The sequence below is a fragment of the Mustela lutreola genome, chromosome 5 (assembly GCF_030435805.1).
Source record: "Mustela lutreola isolate mMusLut2 chromosome 5, mMusLut2.pri, whole genome shotgun sequence".
NCBI lineage: Eukaryota > Metazoa > Chordata > Mammalia > Carnivora > Mustelidae > Mustela > Mustela lutreola.
Window position 1 is genome coordinate 41510301 of NC_081294.1, and position 18499 is coordinate 41528799.

Consider the following 18499-nt stretch of genomic DNA (forward strand, 5'->3'; position numbering starts at 1 on the left):
CAACCTTCCAATTCTGAGAAACTTCTTACATGCAGGAGGTTAAGGTGGGAGAAAATGGACACACTTGCAGTACTTTTACTCACTGCATTGACATAAACAGATTTAATTTTTATGCTACTTCACTGCTCCAAGAGTGGACAGCTGAAGTGATAAATACATTGTACATTTTATTTAAACTCTTAACATGACTTTTAAAATTTGTAATATACATTCATGGTCTATGTTAATGTTAAGCAGCATGAATTTGCTTTTATGTGTATCACAAATAGAGCTAAACAACTACAAATCAAATAGTTTACTTCATGCATTCCTACCTTATGAAAACAGGCAAAACTTTATTAACATAAGAAAACTACCAATATCCTAAGTTATTACAGATATGAAATATGTAGTTACCACTGGACTATGAGACTGAAAATAATCTCACTACTTTATAGTAACACTAAAATTATGTGTTCACTGCACCCTCAATCAATTCTATGTGGCCAGTCTGTAAAGACCTAGCTCATTATTTCTAGATCAAAATTAAGACATAACCCAGAAGCAATGTACTAATCCTCCCTCTTTTCCTGTAAAAATGTCTGATTTTTCCAGTAATCCAAATCAATCATGATGTTGCACAGATATAGTAGTGTACAGAAAACAAATTTTGCTTCTTGAACTATACAGATTTTAAAGTTAACTGGGTGTACTATAACACATGAACATTTTATTCACTGACCTAAAATGTATCTCATAATTTAAAACAAATCCCAAAGAGACTCAGAAAAGATGACACCCTCTTACCCACCCCAACCCCTCCTCCTTTACTATAGATCTAGAGATGGGAAAAGCAAATTTGTGGACAGGGAGACATAAAAACATCACCTCTCCCCATTCCACAAAGTACTGTTTCAATATCATGTTCACTTCCCCCTTCTAACACCCAACTATATAATTATATCCTGTTTCCTAATAACTTCAGGTATGCAATTGTCTCAGAGAGGACCATGTGGTTTTCTTCCAATGGAAAATACCATGGTTATTCATCCTGACACAGCTCCTTCTCCATTCTCAACTAACAGGCTTCTCTAACGAAGAAGATTTCAGGAAAATGAGCCTGACTCAAACTGTCATCTATACTGTTGGACACTGGCTATTTTGGATTGCTGTGATCTGCCTTTGTTTCTCTACTCCTTCATGTCCCCGACAATTGTCAATATCCCTTCTTTGCTAGCACCAGTTTAGGGTTAAGGAGAATATTTCCTAATTTTGTCAAAAATTGGTGAGGTTCCACTAGAAAACTTTACCTGCCCTCTTCTTCCTCTAAATCTTAACAGACTATAGGGTCCAAACAAACGAGAAACATAAAAGGCTTATTTAAAATGACCCATATATTCAAGCCACTCCAAGATACTTAGAATTACCAAAACATACGTTTAAAATGGCAAACAGGTACCGAGTAGGATGTTTAAATTCCAGACCTCTTGGATTATTTATATTAAGAAAGAAAAGAAAAGAAAATAGCCATTATGTACACTTACCTTACATAAAACTTCAACAGGAGTGGACATCTTCTTTTCACTAATCTTTTCGTATTTTTGCTTTTTTGTTGCAGCCTGTGGAAAAAAGGAATCAAACCAGAGACATACTTACTACTACTGAGAAGAACCTTTGGAGTTTAACCCACTAGACATAAATGTAAACTTGAGACTCAAGATAAATCATAACCTAGAATAAAAAAAAAAAAAAATCAAAGTACAATATACAAAAATCTTCCAACCCTAAGCTGTTAGTTTTATGTGAGTTTCTACTTTAAAAACATTTTTAGCTGTTAGAAAAGAGTGAGTTAATAAGAACATGATTTAATGGGTGAAGTTAAATCTGAAATGAGTTTTCACGACCCATATTCAACACGAGGGAAGGAGATAAATAACCAAAAACAGTGCCCTTCATTTAGTAATATTATTATGTGAAGTAAAAATAATTTTCCAATGTAAAAATAATTCATATTGGTTAGAGCTACCCACACAAGCATGGAGCAACTGTTTGGTTCACAGATGCTCAAAAACCCAGAGACCATTTTCCTTTAAAGGACCAATAAAATGGGGCACCTGGGTGGCTCCATCATTGAGTGCCCGCTGTTGGCTCAGGTAATGATGCCAGGGTTCTGGGATCGAGCCCTGTGTCAGGCTCCTTGCCCTGCAGGAAGCCTGCTTCTCCCTTTCCCATTCCCCCTGCTTGGGTTCCCTGTCTCACTATGTGTGTCTCTCTCAGATAAATAAAATCAATCTTTAAAAATAAATAAATAAATAAATAAAGGACCAATAAAGTGTCAAAATAGCCTTTAAATTCTAGGACATGGTAAGTTATCATTAATAGACACTCACAAGTCAAGATGAAAGTCCTAATTAATAGAAACAAATGTTAGGATAATTAAGATAGCTAGTATTACTAGAAGAACCAGTTTTACTACACATAAAAGTATGTATTTTCAACATACTGGAAATACATCAAAATGAGACCGTCTCCACCTTTAATTAGCCCATGTCAATTTCCATTCAGATAAAACTACTGGTTACCAATGGGTACCTGCTTACTATTCTAAAGGAAATTATTCTTTAGGCCTGACTACAGGATTCGATTAACTTTATTCTTGCTAAAATGATCATATTTTATCTTCCCAAAAGATAAAAAGTAAAGATAATTCACTCTCGAAAAGCCTCATGTTTGAAAGGGATCTTAAAGTTCATCCCCAATATGTATTTTTATTCTTAAAACAAAAACTGGTAACGAGAGTCTCATTTTACCTTTAGTCCTTGCCATGGCAGGCTGGTTCTATTAAAATACATCAAAACATATCCTAATGATTCCATGTCATCTCGGCGACTAGAAAAGAAAATGTAAAGTTATGAGTTAGAATTATTATGGAAATGTGAAAGAAAGGCAGGTACCCAAGAAGTTTTCCCAAGTGAGGAAAAAGAACAATTTGGTGACTTGTGAAAGAAGGCACTTAAAGTTTTAAAAAAAAAAAAAAAAAAAAAAAGAAGAAGTTGTTCATAAAGAGTTACTTTTAAACAAAATTTTCTCACAGAACACGAAATCATAAAATCCAATAGTCCTGCAATTTGATTTCCAAAGAACAAAAAGGATTTAGCTGAACAACTTTCTAAATGAAGTTAATGAAGATGGAAGAACAAAGTAGAAGGCCACTTTTAAGTTTTATAGAAGCTTATAAAAAAGAACTTGAGGGGGTGCCTGGGTGGCTCGGCTGGTTAAGCAACTGCCTTTGGCTCAGGTCATGACTGCAGAGATCGAGTCCCACATCAGGCTCCCTGCCCCACGGGGAGTCTGCTTCTCCCTCTGACCTTCTCCCCTCTCATGCTCTCTCTCACTAATAAATAAAAATCTTTTAAAAAATGAAATAAAATAAACTTGAGGAATCCTGAAATAAATTAACATTTTATTTATTTATAAAAAGATTTTGTTTATTTATTTAAAACAGAACTGAGACAACACAAGCAGGGGGAGTGGTAGGCACAGGGAGAGGCTCCCCCTGGGTGGTTCAGTCTGCCTTCGGTTCAGGTCATGATCCCAGGGTCCTGGGATCAAGTCTCTCATCCTGCTCCCTGCTCAGTGAGGAGTCTGCTTCTCCCTTGGCCTGCAGCTCCCCCTGCCTGTGCTCTTTCTCTCTGACAAATAAAATCTTTAAAAAATAAAATAAAACTAATTAAACATCTATATGAATATATACACCCACATACACTGAACATTTCCTAAGCTTAAAATTCTTCTCTTCAAGTTCCCTAACCCGGAAGCCTATCGTTTATCATTTCTATGCTTGTTTTAAGGAGCAAAAACTGACTGAGAAAAGACAACGACAAAAAACCAGGAATAGAAAATAGAAGACAGAAAAAGCAAAGAGATCATGACAATGTTTACCTCAATCCAGATCCTATTAATTTACATAGGAGTGAGGGTAAAACATGAGAGGATGGCCCTCTTGGTCCATCAGGACTCAGATAATCTTTTCTTTGTAAAAATAAGAAACTAATACATTCTTCTCCAAAACTTAACTTGTATTACTAAAACATAAAAAAGTCCAAGATCAGCATTAAGAAAGTAAGTACTATCTTCAGCTGCAAGAAAAAAATATACATCAAGATAAAACTGCATGTATGCTAACTTTCCATCAGGTAGTATTTTCTCCCCAAGAGACAACCTTTAACAAAAACAAAAGGTCTCTCATTTACTTGGCTTCTCAGCAGGGATTAAAGCCAACAGGTAAAAGGATTAACAAGCAACCTTCAAATCCTCAGTCAAAAAACATCTTTATGCATCAGAAGAAACTAGTTAAACTATTTCCCAAAACCCTTTAGTGACTACGGCTATGGAGCTGATTTACACATTAATTTTTCAAACTCACCTCTGTTCAATACCAAGATGTGCATTGATGCTAGCGTATCGGGCAGTGCCAGTGAGATTTTTATCTTCTCTGTATGGTATGTGTTGCCTTGTCCTGTTGTCTCTGTACTTTTTGGCCAAACCAAAATCAATAAGGAATAACTTTAAAAGAAAATAAAGAGGTATTAGGCTTCCAACCTTGTTCAAATGAACTGCTTCTTAGTCATTAAATGGCATTTATACTATCTAGTTCAACTGTATCAAAATAAAGTATCACAGGCAGAAAACATGAATAAACTTAACACTTCAACAGGCTTCTACTAGTCCTCATCAATAGAACAAGTTAAAAGAAAACAGTTAAGTGGTTGATCCTTGTAAGTTGAACCAACTTCACAGGCCCAGTTACTACACACTCAGGAGCCTGTCTTTAGAAGAGTACTGGAGAAATATATACATGTTTGATAGAGCTGAAAAGTGTGCTGTGTACCATGATGAAATCTGTCATCCTGTTACTGTCGGTAAACAAGCATGAGGTTTCAAAAACTAAACATAAACTATGTGGAATTCTTCCATTTTACAAAGGCCATTCTTCATTCAGTATGCCAACAGAATGTTCATTATTTAAAATTAGACAACTCTAAGTTTGATACGGACAACAAAACCAAGATTTTTATTAACAAAAAATAAGGACTTTTTAAAAAAAAGCATGCATTACATTCTACAACTTCTCACTGATATTTATCCATGTATCAAGTTAACCTTCTAGGAAATACAGGAAGTTGATAAAAAATCTTTAAGAAGTACTTAGTATTTGCTTATATCAAGATAACTTAGAATTAGTTTAAAGGAGCTAATAACTAAAAACCAGAATAATATTTTAGAACAGAATAATATTTAGTGCTGTCTTATTTATATGGTACACAGGGAATAAGATACTCATTTACAATGTAGCTAATTTTTAAAAGTAACTGGAGTTTATTCTTCATGATTAACACTTTAAAAGGAGGGAAAAAACCTGGTTTTGATCAAAAAGAAAGAAAATCCAAAATACATTCATATTTACCTACCTTCTAAAGCAAAATAAACTTCAATTTTTAGTCTTGATCATAAATTCACTTATTAAAGTGATGTTTACAAAAATTATCCAACAAGGCAGGTCTATGTGGCCTTACAGTATACAGTCTTAGACTTTTTTCTTCCTAGTTATACCTACATTTTATAGTTCTTTCCATTAAGTAAATTTTGGATCACTTCTGCCTAGTTTATAAACTGTGATGTCCTAGGAAACCTGTTACCTAGCCTACCAGGGTCTGTGTAAGAATAAATAAAGTGACTGATTTAGAGAAAAGATGTGATCAAATATTTGCCTCTCTTAGGAGCATGAAAAACACTTTGACCAGGGGTTCCTGGCTGGCTCAGTTGTAAGAGCATGACACTCAATCTCAGGGTTGTTTAAACCCTATATTGGGCATAGAGAGTACTTAAATATAAACAAATCTTGGAAGGAAGGAAGGAAAGAAGGAAGGAAAGGAGAAGGGGGGGAGAAGAAGAGAAGAGGGAAAAAACACTTGTATCAGGCAGGCATTGTACCCTAGCCTTAACTGGACATCGGGATGGGAAAGACATTGAGGTTTGTGCTTGTGTCACCAGTGTAACAAGGAGATGCTTATTTTCACCTGGTCTACTATAAAAGAATGAAGACTAAATTTTTAATAAAATTTAAATGGATGAGGGCTCTCTAGTAAGATTAAATTCACTTCCTCAGCAATTGCATTATTATACGTCTATGAGAAAGTCTTACAAAACAAAGAGAAATAAAGCTCACACTCAAGTGGGCTCAGCATACAAATATTAAAATGAGCAAAATACATTTCTGTTAAGCAAACCAAAAATTATGACTTAAGTTCTCCAGATTCACAATGAAAAGAAAAGAAGGCAAAACAAATACAAAAGGACATCCAGCTTCACAGTATCTTTAAGAATACCCCTAAGAATTATGTGGGTTTTAAACAAAAGATGATTAGGACATAGACCCTCCTCGAAAGGATATTTTCTGGGATTGCTTCTGTTAGTACTTCAAAGCAGAGGAGAAGACAGGAACAACTCTCACGTGATTATACCTAATAGTTTCATTCCTTGTCTAAGTCTGTATTCAGCAGCTCCATTTGCAACTCAGTAACCAGACATTTTCTCAGAACTTTATAAAAGATTATTTTATGAAAACTCAGCATTTACTAGAGTTCTTTCTTTCCACAACTCTAAAGGATGAAATGTAATTTATTAAGAAAACAAACACTATCTCTTAAATATCTCCAACTTTATTACAAAACAAGCTACAAACCAAATCAACTCTAAACTTTCTCTTATAAAAACTGAGAATGAATGAGTCAGAAAAAAGAATTAAACTGCTAAACAGAGCTATCTTAAGAGTGAATAACTGAAGAGGAAGATTATTTAAAATAAAAAAAAATCTAAATCTCTGGGTAGTTCATCATCTGGTACTATCAAGCTTCTTTAGCAGCCCTCTCTGCTTTGAATTTAAAAATGAATATAAACATAATGGAAGTGTTTACATGACACCACCAGTACAACCAAAGATACAACCAAACAGCCATAAATATATAAAGAATCAAACAAGGAAAAGTCAATATTCAGTAAGTTGTAAGAAAGATAATGTATTTTTCATAGGTTTGCATATGCAAAAGAAGTCTAATTTCTTTGGTAGGTCAAGCTGCTTTCCTGTGCATTTGTATTTGTGTTCCAAGTAAAATCTGTGCCTGTCTTATAGAATGCAAGGCATGTGGGGATGAACTAATGTTGGACATATTGGGGTAACTCCATCCAGCAGAGGTGTACTGTTCTCAGAAATACTATCTCTCATTTTTTAGTATATCGAGCAATTTTTCTCTTAACCGGGGGCCACATTTCTCTGACCTCCCCCAAAATTCACACACAAGATAACTTTTCATCACAACCTAGCTAACCTGTATGTAGAGAAAATAAACAATTCAATTTTATGGAAATTATTAAATGATTATACTACAAAATATAAATTAAATGTGTGAATGAATGGATAAGCAAACATAGGGCACTAGGTGCTTTATAATGTGCCTAATTACCCAGCAACTCCTCTCCCTACCTCCAATTGAGAATCAGTCACAATTATTAATTCTTTGTGAATGAAAGTGAATTTCGGAAACCTATTTAACAGCAGAAGATGGTACCTGGAATAATGCTGGGCAGTATGGAAGAGGATTAAATCATCACCCATGATGTATGTGGTACAAAATATAGAACACACTTTGAAACTACAAAGTCTGCTCATAAACCAGGTACAACTTTTCTCTTTTGATTCCTCATGCCAATATACACTTCCTTCTCAGTATACACTAAATTGTACCATTAAGATTCATTTGCTCAAGTTAACAAAGCTCATTAACTTCTATGAAAGTAAAAGAAAATGTTAAGAGTTCTACCTACATAAAAAAATACTTTAAAGAAAATTACTAGGGTGTTTACTTAGCTTGCTAAACACTAAATCATCAGGTTATGCATTCCTTTAATTTATCTTATGTGTCATTAATTGGTAATTATTTGGTAAGTGCTCCAATGATGTTACTGTTATACTGTCAGACTGCAATGCCTCCTAGTTCCAGGGCACATAATGCTCTTTCATCATCTCATGCGATTTGTTTGACTGGAGAATTCACAGATTAAGGAAACTAGATCTCAAATCTGATCTACACTTACCTGAAGGTCCCTAGGGAAGGGGAAGAGAGTGGAGGCAGAATATATTCATCACACAGCACTGATGCAACTGAATTTAGATATATTTCATGCATTAAGTTCTTCAACTCCAAATACATTTTTAAAAACTAAACAGTCTATCTCAAGTTTACCAATAGACAAAGAATTTCAATACTAGACCAACATATCATTTCCTTATGTAGGATGTTAGAGATCTAAACATAATCCTATTTTCATTTAGGTTTTCTCTAAACTTTACAAATTTTAAGCAAAAGCCACAAAAAAAAAATCTTAGTAATGTTATATGTTTGCCAAGTATGTCTGAATAATGCCAACGTAAGAGATGCTTGAGCAAGATCTACATTCTCCAGAATTAAAACAAAACAAAAATAATCAAAATAAAACAATAAGAAAGAAAAGCACATGAATTTGGGATTGAGGTTGGAATAGGAGACAGTTTCAGACCTGGTTTAATCCTGAGAAAGATGGGTCCTGAGAAGTACTAACAGTCATGCTTCTTTTCCTCTTCCCCACTGGAGATTCTAAACACTAAACAGACAATAGAGGGTGGCAGTGCATCAAACAGTATTGCTTACATTGCAACAATGGCCGGCGCAGACAGGCAACACCGAGGCATTAGAGAAAGAACAGGGTAGCCAAATGCCATCCTTCTTCCACCAAGCACTGTAGCTTCTCAGTTTTCCAAATAAGAATCACATGCTCAAGAACATTTGAATTCTGGAAAGTACTCAAGTTTTTAATGCCACTATATTGTGTCACTGCCTGAATCAGGGATAGCAATGGTGACATTTGGCTCTTTTAATTTTTTTAATCAAAAACGGGGAATTTGGCTCTGCAATATTTGGTATCACAATCTGCCCTTCCCCAAAAAAGATTGTACAGGGGAAAAAAATCTTCAGTAAGGAAGAGGTAGAAGGCATTTAGTCACCTCAAAATTGGTTTTCATAAGCATGCAGGGCTGATTACTGGAAGAGATGAACAAATTCACTAAGATTGGAGTGGTCACTCCTAAAATATCAAATTCAGAACAATTTTCCGAGTAAGAAATTTGACTTAAAAAACAAAAACAAAAACACCTCAAAAGCCCCCCACTCTTTTTTCCCCCATGAATAGAATACTACTACAACAAGCTAACCAAAGAATCCAGTCTCATAAAACTGGCATTTTTTTCAAACTACGATACAGAAAGAAACACTAAAAACCAACTACATAAACAAAACACTAATCTAAAATGTTCAAGAACAACATTCAGAATTTGAATCTTAGTTAAGTGAAAACACTACACTTCTACTCTAGGGTCTCTCTGAACTGTATTAACAGCAAGCAGCTCCAAAGTGTTTTTTTTTTAAATTCTCTCTCTTGAGGACATAAGATCCTAAAAACGTTTTCATCACGGGGCAAATTGGATATCCTAACACAACTATGTAATTAACAAGCTATTTTTAAAGGGGGGGGTGAAGCAAAGAGGTATTATCTAGGTCATTTAAAGACAAAACCATGTACTGCAATGTCGACATGCAGAACACAGATCACAAGAGGATAACGGGTCATTAGCAGGAAGAAAATGGGGAAAGAGGGCTGGGAAATGGCCAAAAGATCAGGGTCAAACTAACAAAACTGCCCCCAAATTAAGACTAGTAATTTTTTTTTTCAATTTAATTACCAGGTTTTATAGTAACAATTAAGAACCTGGATGCTTCAGAGACAGAAGCTACATAGTATTTAAAAAAAATAAGCAGCAACAGCAATCTGGGAATGGCAAGGTAAGTTATATGTAGATATATACACCTTTCATTATTTAAAGTTTAGCTTTCAACAAAAAAATTTAATTTCCTGAAACTTGGTCAGATCAACATTAATGTCTCACACATTAACAAATAATACCAGTTCTAATGGTAATGGCTACAAGTTGGCATTCATACAGGCAAACAAAGGTAAACATTTATAGCCAGACCTAAAAACACCAAACATTTCCTAGTTACTTAATAAAACAAATGGGAATCTTCTTTCCAAAAACAAAATAAAAAAACCACAAAAACCAAAAAATCCCAAGTTGTCCTGAAGTTGAGAATTTCTATCAGATCATCAGATCATAACATGCTTAGTGCATTGCCAATGCTGCCTGTCTGCCCGAGCTCAACATTGAATCGATAAATAAAAGCAATTCACTCAATAAAACTAATCATTGCAGAAAAAATTTCAACACAGTTAGTTTCTAACTGCAGTCATGCGTCACTAGCTAAAACCCGATCACCCCGTATGTTAACCATTCTGAGACCCCAATGAACACTAATTTTGTTGTATGAATGTTTGTTTCACTTGACTATGTATCTTCCTTTGAAAGGGGAAGGTGGGGTGGAGATCTACCCAACTTGGCACCCAAGTAAGAAACTGTCAACTACTTTTGAAGCAGACCCAAAAGTTATCCTTTTGAATACACAAATCCAAGGACTGAAGAATTCTCATTATGATCATGCTCAGTCAGCAAATGTTAACTCCATGGTGACAGATGGGTCAGTGGTTCCCACGCTGGCACAAGCACATATATTACAAAAACCCACACTTCAGAGACAAAGGTTAAAATCTGATTTTAGCATTCAGGAAAAAGAGAATATGGGGTTTTTTACTATTTGAATGAGTGAAAAACAGATACAACTGTTTAATAATTAAATAACAGGTATTACATTTCAGTATAAAGCCCTTGGGAATTTTTTATTTCCATACAGATAATTAACCTCGGTTGGGTAAGTTGGGAGAAAATTTACTTCAAGTTACTAAGTTAATAGAGTTAGCTGATTATCTTTCTAGCACAATCTTTTAAAGCAATCATCAACAGCAAATATAATTTCCTATGACTTTTTAAAGACTGGTTTACCAAAGCAATTCTCGGGAGTTTTTAACTCTTTGTTCTTTCATGCAAAGAACATTTGACTAACCTTATTACAGTGACGCCCAATACCCATTAGGAAGTTATCTGGCTTAATGTCTCTGTGTATAAAATTCTTTGTATGCACATATTCAATTCTACTGATCATCTGGAAAAAAAAAGAGGGGGTTAATTATGTAATTTGAATTATGATACAAGAAAAGCAACACATTATTTCTCAATTATTTCAATGATTCAATTATTTCAGACTGTCTTTTAAAATAGGCTCTAATAATTCATTTTCTAGCAATACTTCAGAGTATCCCTTTTCCCATTAGCAAACTTATTTTAGTTCCTTCTAAATTTTGCCAATGACAGGTATTGACCTCACTTCTTCACTAACAGTTTGAAAGTCTGGCCATTTACTATTATGGAACTGCCGATCTGTATCCTGTCAATTCTTCTCTTTAAGAGAAATTCTTCTCTTAAATTTGATTGATCAAATTTAAGAATTCTTTGCATATAACAATCTTTTTTAATCTCTCATTTGTTATGTAAATAAATTCCAATTTTTAAAAACTGTCTTGTTACTACAGCATCACTTTTTTCCCCTATCACTTCTAGAATAAAATGTCAAATTATCAAATATGTCTATCTTCTCTGGAAGACACTTAAAAGTATTTGAAAATGTTTTCAATAACCAAAGATTAGGGCGCCTGGGTGGCTCAGTGGGTTAAGCCGCTGCCTTCGGCTCAGGTCATGATCTCAGGGTCCTGGGATCGAGGCCCGCATCGGGCTCTCTGCTCAGCAGGGAGCCTGCTTCCCTCTCTCTCTCTGCCTGCCTCTCCATCTACTTGTGATTTCTCTCTGTCAAATAAATAAATAAAATCTAAAAAAAAAAAAAAAAATAAAAATAAAAATATTAAAAAAAAAAAAAAACCAAAGATTAACTTTATCTTTCTACCCATATGTTCTTACTCTTCTCAGTATATCTGTCAGGATTCTATTTTTTATTTGCCCCCACTTTCTCTAGAGCTTTTAATACCATACAGATTCTGAACTTTGACAAAATGTCTCTTAAATCTATAATCTCTAGCTTAAACTGTAATTTCAAGGAAGCAGATGTATATACAATGTCCAAACAGCACATTTAGTTATTGCAGCAACTTGTACTTTATTAAAGGAAGAAAAACAGAAAATTTCTCTCACTTAATGTACTTAGTTGTCCTAGGCTAACTGATACCCATCATTAAACCAGGATCATTGATTCACTGGGAAAAGGTTTGGCCAAAGATAATAAATGGCACCAACTACTTACCTTCAAGTGTTCTCTATCACCTACAGAGCCAAGACTTAGCAGCTAACTCCTTAAGCCTAACACTGCTTTATTGCAACCCCCTTCCCTGAAATACATTTTTTTCCTATTACCAGTGTACCCAGTATAGACTTCTATCACAAAACCTTGAACACTGTACCTTTTCCATTTTTCTCTACTAAACCATACACTCCTAGAGCAAAGGGACTTGAGTTCTTACTCTTCTCTGCACTCTCTGGTGCCAAGTAAAGCAGAAAGCCCTGAATAAATGCTCACCTATGAATACCTATGTGTTACAGAACCTATGGAATATAAACTTTTATTAGGATTCATTTACATGTTAGTTAAAATATATGAGGAGGATCCTAACCTTCAATGTTTGAGTTCTTAACATTCCACAATTAAAACAATGTAATCTGCTAATATTTCCCTGAGTCACTCAGTATTTTTATGTTAATCTTACTGGAATATCAGGCTCTGATTACAGAGAATGAACACTATTTTCTAATCCCCTGATTTATACTTTTAAAAATTGTACCTCATATGCCAGTGTATCATCTCATTTTATTTTGATGTCCAATCTAAATTTTAAAAATGTTATTCTCTTCCACAGCAGTTTTACAGTATCAAGCCTTTTCTTCAAATATCTTATAAGAAACCCGCTATATTCTTCACTAAAATACAGATTCCATCTGATTAAACAATGTGAAAACTACTATTCTACAGGTTAGCAACCAATATAACCTTTTGTCCTATGTCACAGGAATTAACTATTAAACTGAATTAAAGTAGTACACTTGAATGAGTATACCTACTATTATGTCTTTTTTATTTTTGCTAAACATAAGGTTACATAGCACAGGATTATACATACTCTGGTTTATAAAAATTTATATTACAGTTAAATTATTAGTATTCTCACTTTTTATTTTCATCAAAATTTCACATACCTGGTCAGCTAACATAAGTACAGTTTTCATCGTGAACCTTCTTGAACAGAAATTGAAGAGGTCTTCGAGGCTGGGTCCAAGAAGATCCATGACTAGCACATTATAGTCTTTTTCCTGACCATACCACCTAACAAAAGACAGAAAGGGAAAGCTTTATGAAAAGGTGATTAGCACTTACTATCACTAAATTTCTAAAAAGCTCTAGGAATAAAATAGTTTTCCTTATCTGTTTATTTTATTGAAGTTACTATGGGGCACTTGGCTGACTGGTCAGTAGAGCATGCCACTCTGGATCTTAGGGTTATGAGAGTTTGAGCCCCACAATGGGTAAACGGATTACTTATAAAATCTTTAAAAATAAGTAAGTAAATAAAGGTACCATGTATTTTTTTAAATCTACATTTTAACTGCTACACCCAACGTGGTGCTGGAACTCACAACCCCGAGATCAAGAGTGGCATGCTCCACTGACTGAGCCAGCCAAGTGCCCCAGTTTGGTTTTATTTAAGATTAAGTTTCCCTCGGGGCGCCTGGGTGGTTCAGTGGGTTAAAGCCTCTGCCTTCGGCTCAGGTGATGGTCCTGGGGTCCTGGGATGGAGCCCCACATAAGGCTCTCTGCTCAGCAAGGAGCCTTCTCCCTCTCTCTCTGCCTGCCTCTCTCCCTACTTGTGATCTCTGTCAAATAAATAAATAAATAAATAAATCTTTAAAAAAAAAAAAAAAAAAAGATTAAGTTTTCCTCTATTCAGATGATGAGTCCATTGACTGACTATACTGCCCAACAGAAAATAAGAATAAGAAGAGTTTCTTCTGTCAAGCGGTCCCACTGCCATATTAAGTTAGAATATAGGGAGGGGCACCTGGGTGGCTCAGTGGGTTAGGCCGCTGCCTTCAGTTCGGGTCATGATCTCAGGGTCCTGGGAACAAGTCCCGCATCAGCTCTCTGCTCAGCGGGGAGCCTGCCCCCCCGCCCCTCTGCCTACTTGTGATCTTTCTGTCAAATAAATAAATAAAATCTTAAAAAAAAAAAAAAAAAGATAGAATACAGAACCTGCATGGTAACATTGACACTCCTCTTACCAAAGCATTTGAATTCTATATCCATTTGCCACTGATTCCTATGACCTCTGTTAAGTTCCTTAATCTCACCTGATACTACTTCCTAAAAAGAAATGAAGGAAACAACCAATCTTACAAAGCAAAGATCCTTTTCTTTCTCCAAAGATTTATTTGAGAGAGAGGGAACACAAGCAGGACTCGTGGGAGAGGGAGAAGCAGGCTTCCCACTGAGCAGCGAGCCCCACTAGGGGCTTGATCCCAGGACCCTGATGGTCAATGGCTGAGCCACCCAGGTGTCCCCAATTTATCTAGGTTTTAAAGAAAAAGAAATATTCCATACAAGAACACCAAATCCAGGCAGCAGCTCTTTCTGCCCAAGGGTCCTGTCCCTGTGCTTTAATAAACCATTTTTCTGCATCAAAAACAAAACAAAACAAAACATCACCACCAAATCCAGAAAGAGCTAAGGCAGTGAGAAGGTACAAAAAGATAAAGGTAAAAGGGGAAAGCAAAAACCAACTCTCCTTAGACCACATTTCATCTCTGCATGATAGATTTCCACTGGATAGCTCACTAAGAAAACTAAAACAGTTGAGTAAATTTTACAATCATCCATCTAACACAATTACCAACCTGAAATGTAAAAGGCAAAAATTCCTATTTCCTTTCTTCATGCGATTACATGGGACTTCATAAAGAACTCTGAGAAGTCATCTGCAAAATTAGCTTTTAACAGAATATTCTGTTAAAATTTCAGAATTTCAGAAACGCTAAAGTCATTGGGCATTTTCCTCCTTACTTGCATTAAGTGTGTAAGACATATCTGCTATTCTCAACGTCAAAATAATAATAATAATAATAAGCAGTCCATAAAAGGCAGCTAAAATAGGAATGTTCAAACTCATTTTCTCCACAGAAAAACCATATATTTCTGAATTAGGTCTTCCTGTTGTACAGAGACTGGTACCGAAACTCCTTAAACCTAAGTGACAGGTGTGTTTCTATCTTTCATACTTCCTTTTGGTCTCAAGGAATATATAGCTTATTTCTCTAAAGTTAACCCACAACCCTCCCATCTGTGCTTTCCACCTCTCTAACTCATCCAGACATTATTACACACAGATTAGGAGCCAAGAACAGTCTATAACTCATCCAAATCCTACTTATTCAGTTTCTACCCTCACCTCTGTGTTTTCTACTCTTATTCTAAATGAGCTTCTAACTCTCTACTTTCAACCCCAAAGTCCTAACACACCCAGACACCAAAAAAAGCATCCTCAAGTAACCTGTTCCACACTGCTCCATTTCTGACTTCCCACAGCCACTGACTGCTACTTGTATACACAATCAAACCCCCTGACAATACAATATGTGGGTGCTGTCATCTTGTGGTGTTTCTGTCTCCATACCTAGGTCAGACCTTACTATTGGTTTCAAATTGTCTTCAAAGAACCTGGGTAATGAGCAAGCAAACACTAACCTGATTCTCTGAGATCATTTAAGTCTTCAGACAATCTGAAACTAACCAATACAAAAACTCAAATACTATCTTTAGACCTTTTTAATGTATGGTGTATGTTAAGTCTGCAGACAATCTGAAACTAACCAATACAAAAACTCAGATATTATCTTTAGACCTTTTTAATGTATGGTGTATGTTGCTAGAATATGATAAAGTGATGTACATATACAGTGTAGGTACTCAAATATCTATGCAATTAAAGAACGAACTCTGGTTTGATTTGGACCTTATTCTTACAAAGTTTCAAAACAAGCAGAAAAACCAAGTAATTTAATGGACGAAAGTTAAAAAAAAAAAAAAAGTACAAGAGTCTCATTTTCCATTTACTTGTTTTATTTCTTTTTTTTAAATTTTATTTATTTGACAGAGATATCACAAGCAGGTAGGAGTGATCACAAACAGGCAGACAGGCAAGCAAGAGAGAGAGGGAAGCAGGCCCCCTGCTGAGCAGAGAGCCTGATTCTCTCTATCCCAGGACTGTGAGATCACGACCCAAGCTGAAGGCAGGGGCTTAACCCACTAAGCCACCCAGGCACCCCCATTTACTTGTTTTAAATGAACGCTTTCAGACCTAGAGTTGCCTGACCAATCAAAGTCGAAGGCCAAAGAATGAGTTTGAAATTTATATAACTGTCATGACTTAAAGCATTAAGAAAGCTACCTTAAGTTCTAAAGAAGATGCTAAAAAAGGCAAGGTCCACCTGTTTGCTCTTATTTCCCTTCCTCTAAACCCATATCCAAACTAAACCTAGTTAAAAAATTAAAGACACATGAAAAGGAGAATATAAGAGGGCCTGACAGAAAGTGCTAAGAGAATTCAGAAAACCAAAAGATCAACAGTAATTAAATTTATCCAAAGAACCCTTGTAAAAATGGTCTATCACCAGTCAGATCTTGACAAAGGGATAATACTTTGAAAAGGAAGTAGTCAAGGGGCATGCTAGGCAGGGGCAAGAATAAACTCCAGGCTCTTATTAAGAGGAAAGTCAAGGTGACTTATAATTCAAGGCTTCATTATAGACTCTTGAAAGCCAAGCTCAAAAGCTTTAAGTTCTTTAAATAATTGGTGAACTATCAGTAGAGTGTGGTGGGGGACATAATAGAATTCAATCAACATTTTAAGATTAGCTTTGGCATCAATACGCATTGTAGAAATGGGGGAGTGGGAGAATGAAGAGAATGACATAGTGACCAATTAGAAGTGCCATGGCTGGAGGGGTGCGGGGTGGCACTGTCAGTTGAGTGGCCAAACCTCGGTTCTGGCTCAGGCTGTGACCTGTGAAATAAGCTATATATAGTAGACTGAGCCCTGCTTCCAGCTCCATGCTCAGAAGAGTCTGCTTGAGATTCTCTCCCCTTCTCCCTCTTCCACTTCCTCTCACACGCTCCCTCTCAAGTAAATAAATAAATCTTTTTTTTTTTTTTTTAAGTGTTATAGTTGGAGATCTGATGTTAGGGATTTTTCTCTGCATATCTCTTTATGGAAATTAAAAAAAAACCCTTAGAAATGAAATAAAATGAATGAAATATTTTAAGTACTACTATGAGACCTAAGGGCTTCCAAGAACCATAAATTAGTATAATTATCATAAATATGCAGTTCAGGTGACCTGGGTAATTTAGTCGGTTAAGCATCTGCCTTCTGCTCAGGTCATGATCTCAGGGTACTGGGATTGAGCTCAGCTAGGAGCTTGCTTCTCCCTCTCATGCTGCTCCCTGTGCTCATGCTTTCTCACCCTCTCAAATAAATAAGTATGCAGTTCAGATTAAAGCATTAAAATATGTTTTCCATCTCTATGACTAGGATAATAATAACAGAAGACTTGTTTAATTAATGTAGGTCCTCCACTCAGTCAGTTTGATAGGTGTGATGGTTAGTTAATCTTTTGCCTGGGCTAAGTAAGGGATGTTGGAATGGGATAGCTGGACATTTTTGGGGACATGTTGGGATAGGATAGGACATTTTTGGGGGGTGTCTGTGAAGATGTCTCCAGAGATCTGAATCTTTGAATCCTCCTGAGTCTTTGAATCAAGATTAGCACTTGAGTGACAGACTAAGTAAAGAGGATAACCTACCCCCAAGTGGAGGACTTGAACAGAACAAAAGGAAATAAAACTAAAAAGCAGAGGAAGGAAAAATTCGTCTGCTAGAGCTGAGACATCCACCTTCCGCCCTCAGTTATCTATGTTTACAGTTCTCAGGCCTTTAGGCTTGGGACCAAAACTACAACACTGGTTTTTCTAGGCCTCCAGCTTGCACACCTCAAACTAGACTTCTCTGCCTCCACAGGTGTAAGCCAATGCCTCATAATAAATCTCTTTCTGCTTATCTATGTATCACCCATTGGTTCTGTTTCTCTGGAGAGTCCTCACTAATACAATATGGGCAGCCATTGTATTTGTCTCATTCACAACTCCATATTCCCAGCATCCAGAACAATGTCTTACTTGCGAGAAATACTCAGTAACATTTGCTGAATTAAAGAATAAAAAGCCAGATTAGAGGCTCTAAAAGCCTGGGGAGTGATTGATTTAGCACACAAGGAAAACGAAACAAGGACAACAAAACCACTCAGTACTTGAAGTATAAAATCATCAGGAAGCACCTACTCATCTTTGATTTAAACTGGCCAAGT

At 35.9% G+C, this 18499-nt stretch overlaps 1 protein-coding gene across 10 annotated transcripts in view; it reads right to left on the minus strand.

Annotated features, from left to right (window-relative positions):
• Positions 1-18499, minus strand: part of CSNK1A1 (casein kinase 1 alpha 1) — a 45718-nt gene that overhangs the window by 12337 nt on the left and 14882 nt on the right. For 7 of the 10 annotated variants that reach the window (XR_009353789.1, XM_059174005.1, XM_059174001.1 and 4 more), the window contains exons 3-8: positions 13283-13409; positions 11088-11186; positions 8596-8679; positions 4406-4545; positions 2790-2868; positions 1524-1598 (exon numbers count right to left, since the gene is read on the minus strand). Coding sequence is in view for 8 of the 10 variants with exons in the window: in XM_059174005.1 (XP_059029988.1) it covers positions 1524-1598; positions 2790-2868; positions 4406-4545; positions 8596-8679; positions 11088-11186; positions 13283-13409 (604 nt within the window). In the remaining 2 variants the exon portion in view is untranslated. The remainder of the gene's footprint in view (positions 1-1523; positions 1599-2789; positions 2869-4405; positions 4546-8595; positions 8680-11087; positions 11187-13282; positions 13410-18499) is intronic. The other 3 variants (XR_009353790.1, XM_059174007.1, XM_059174006.1) reach the window with 1 other exon arrangement.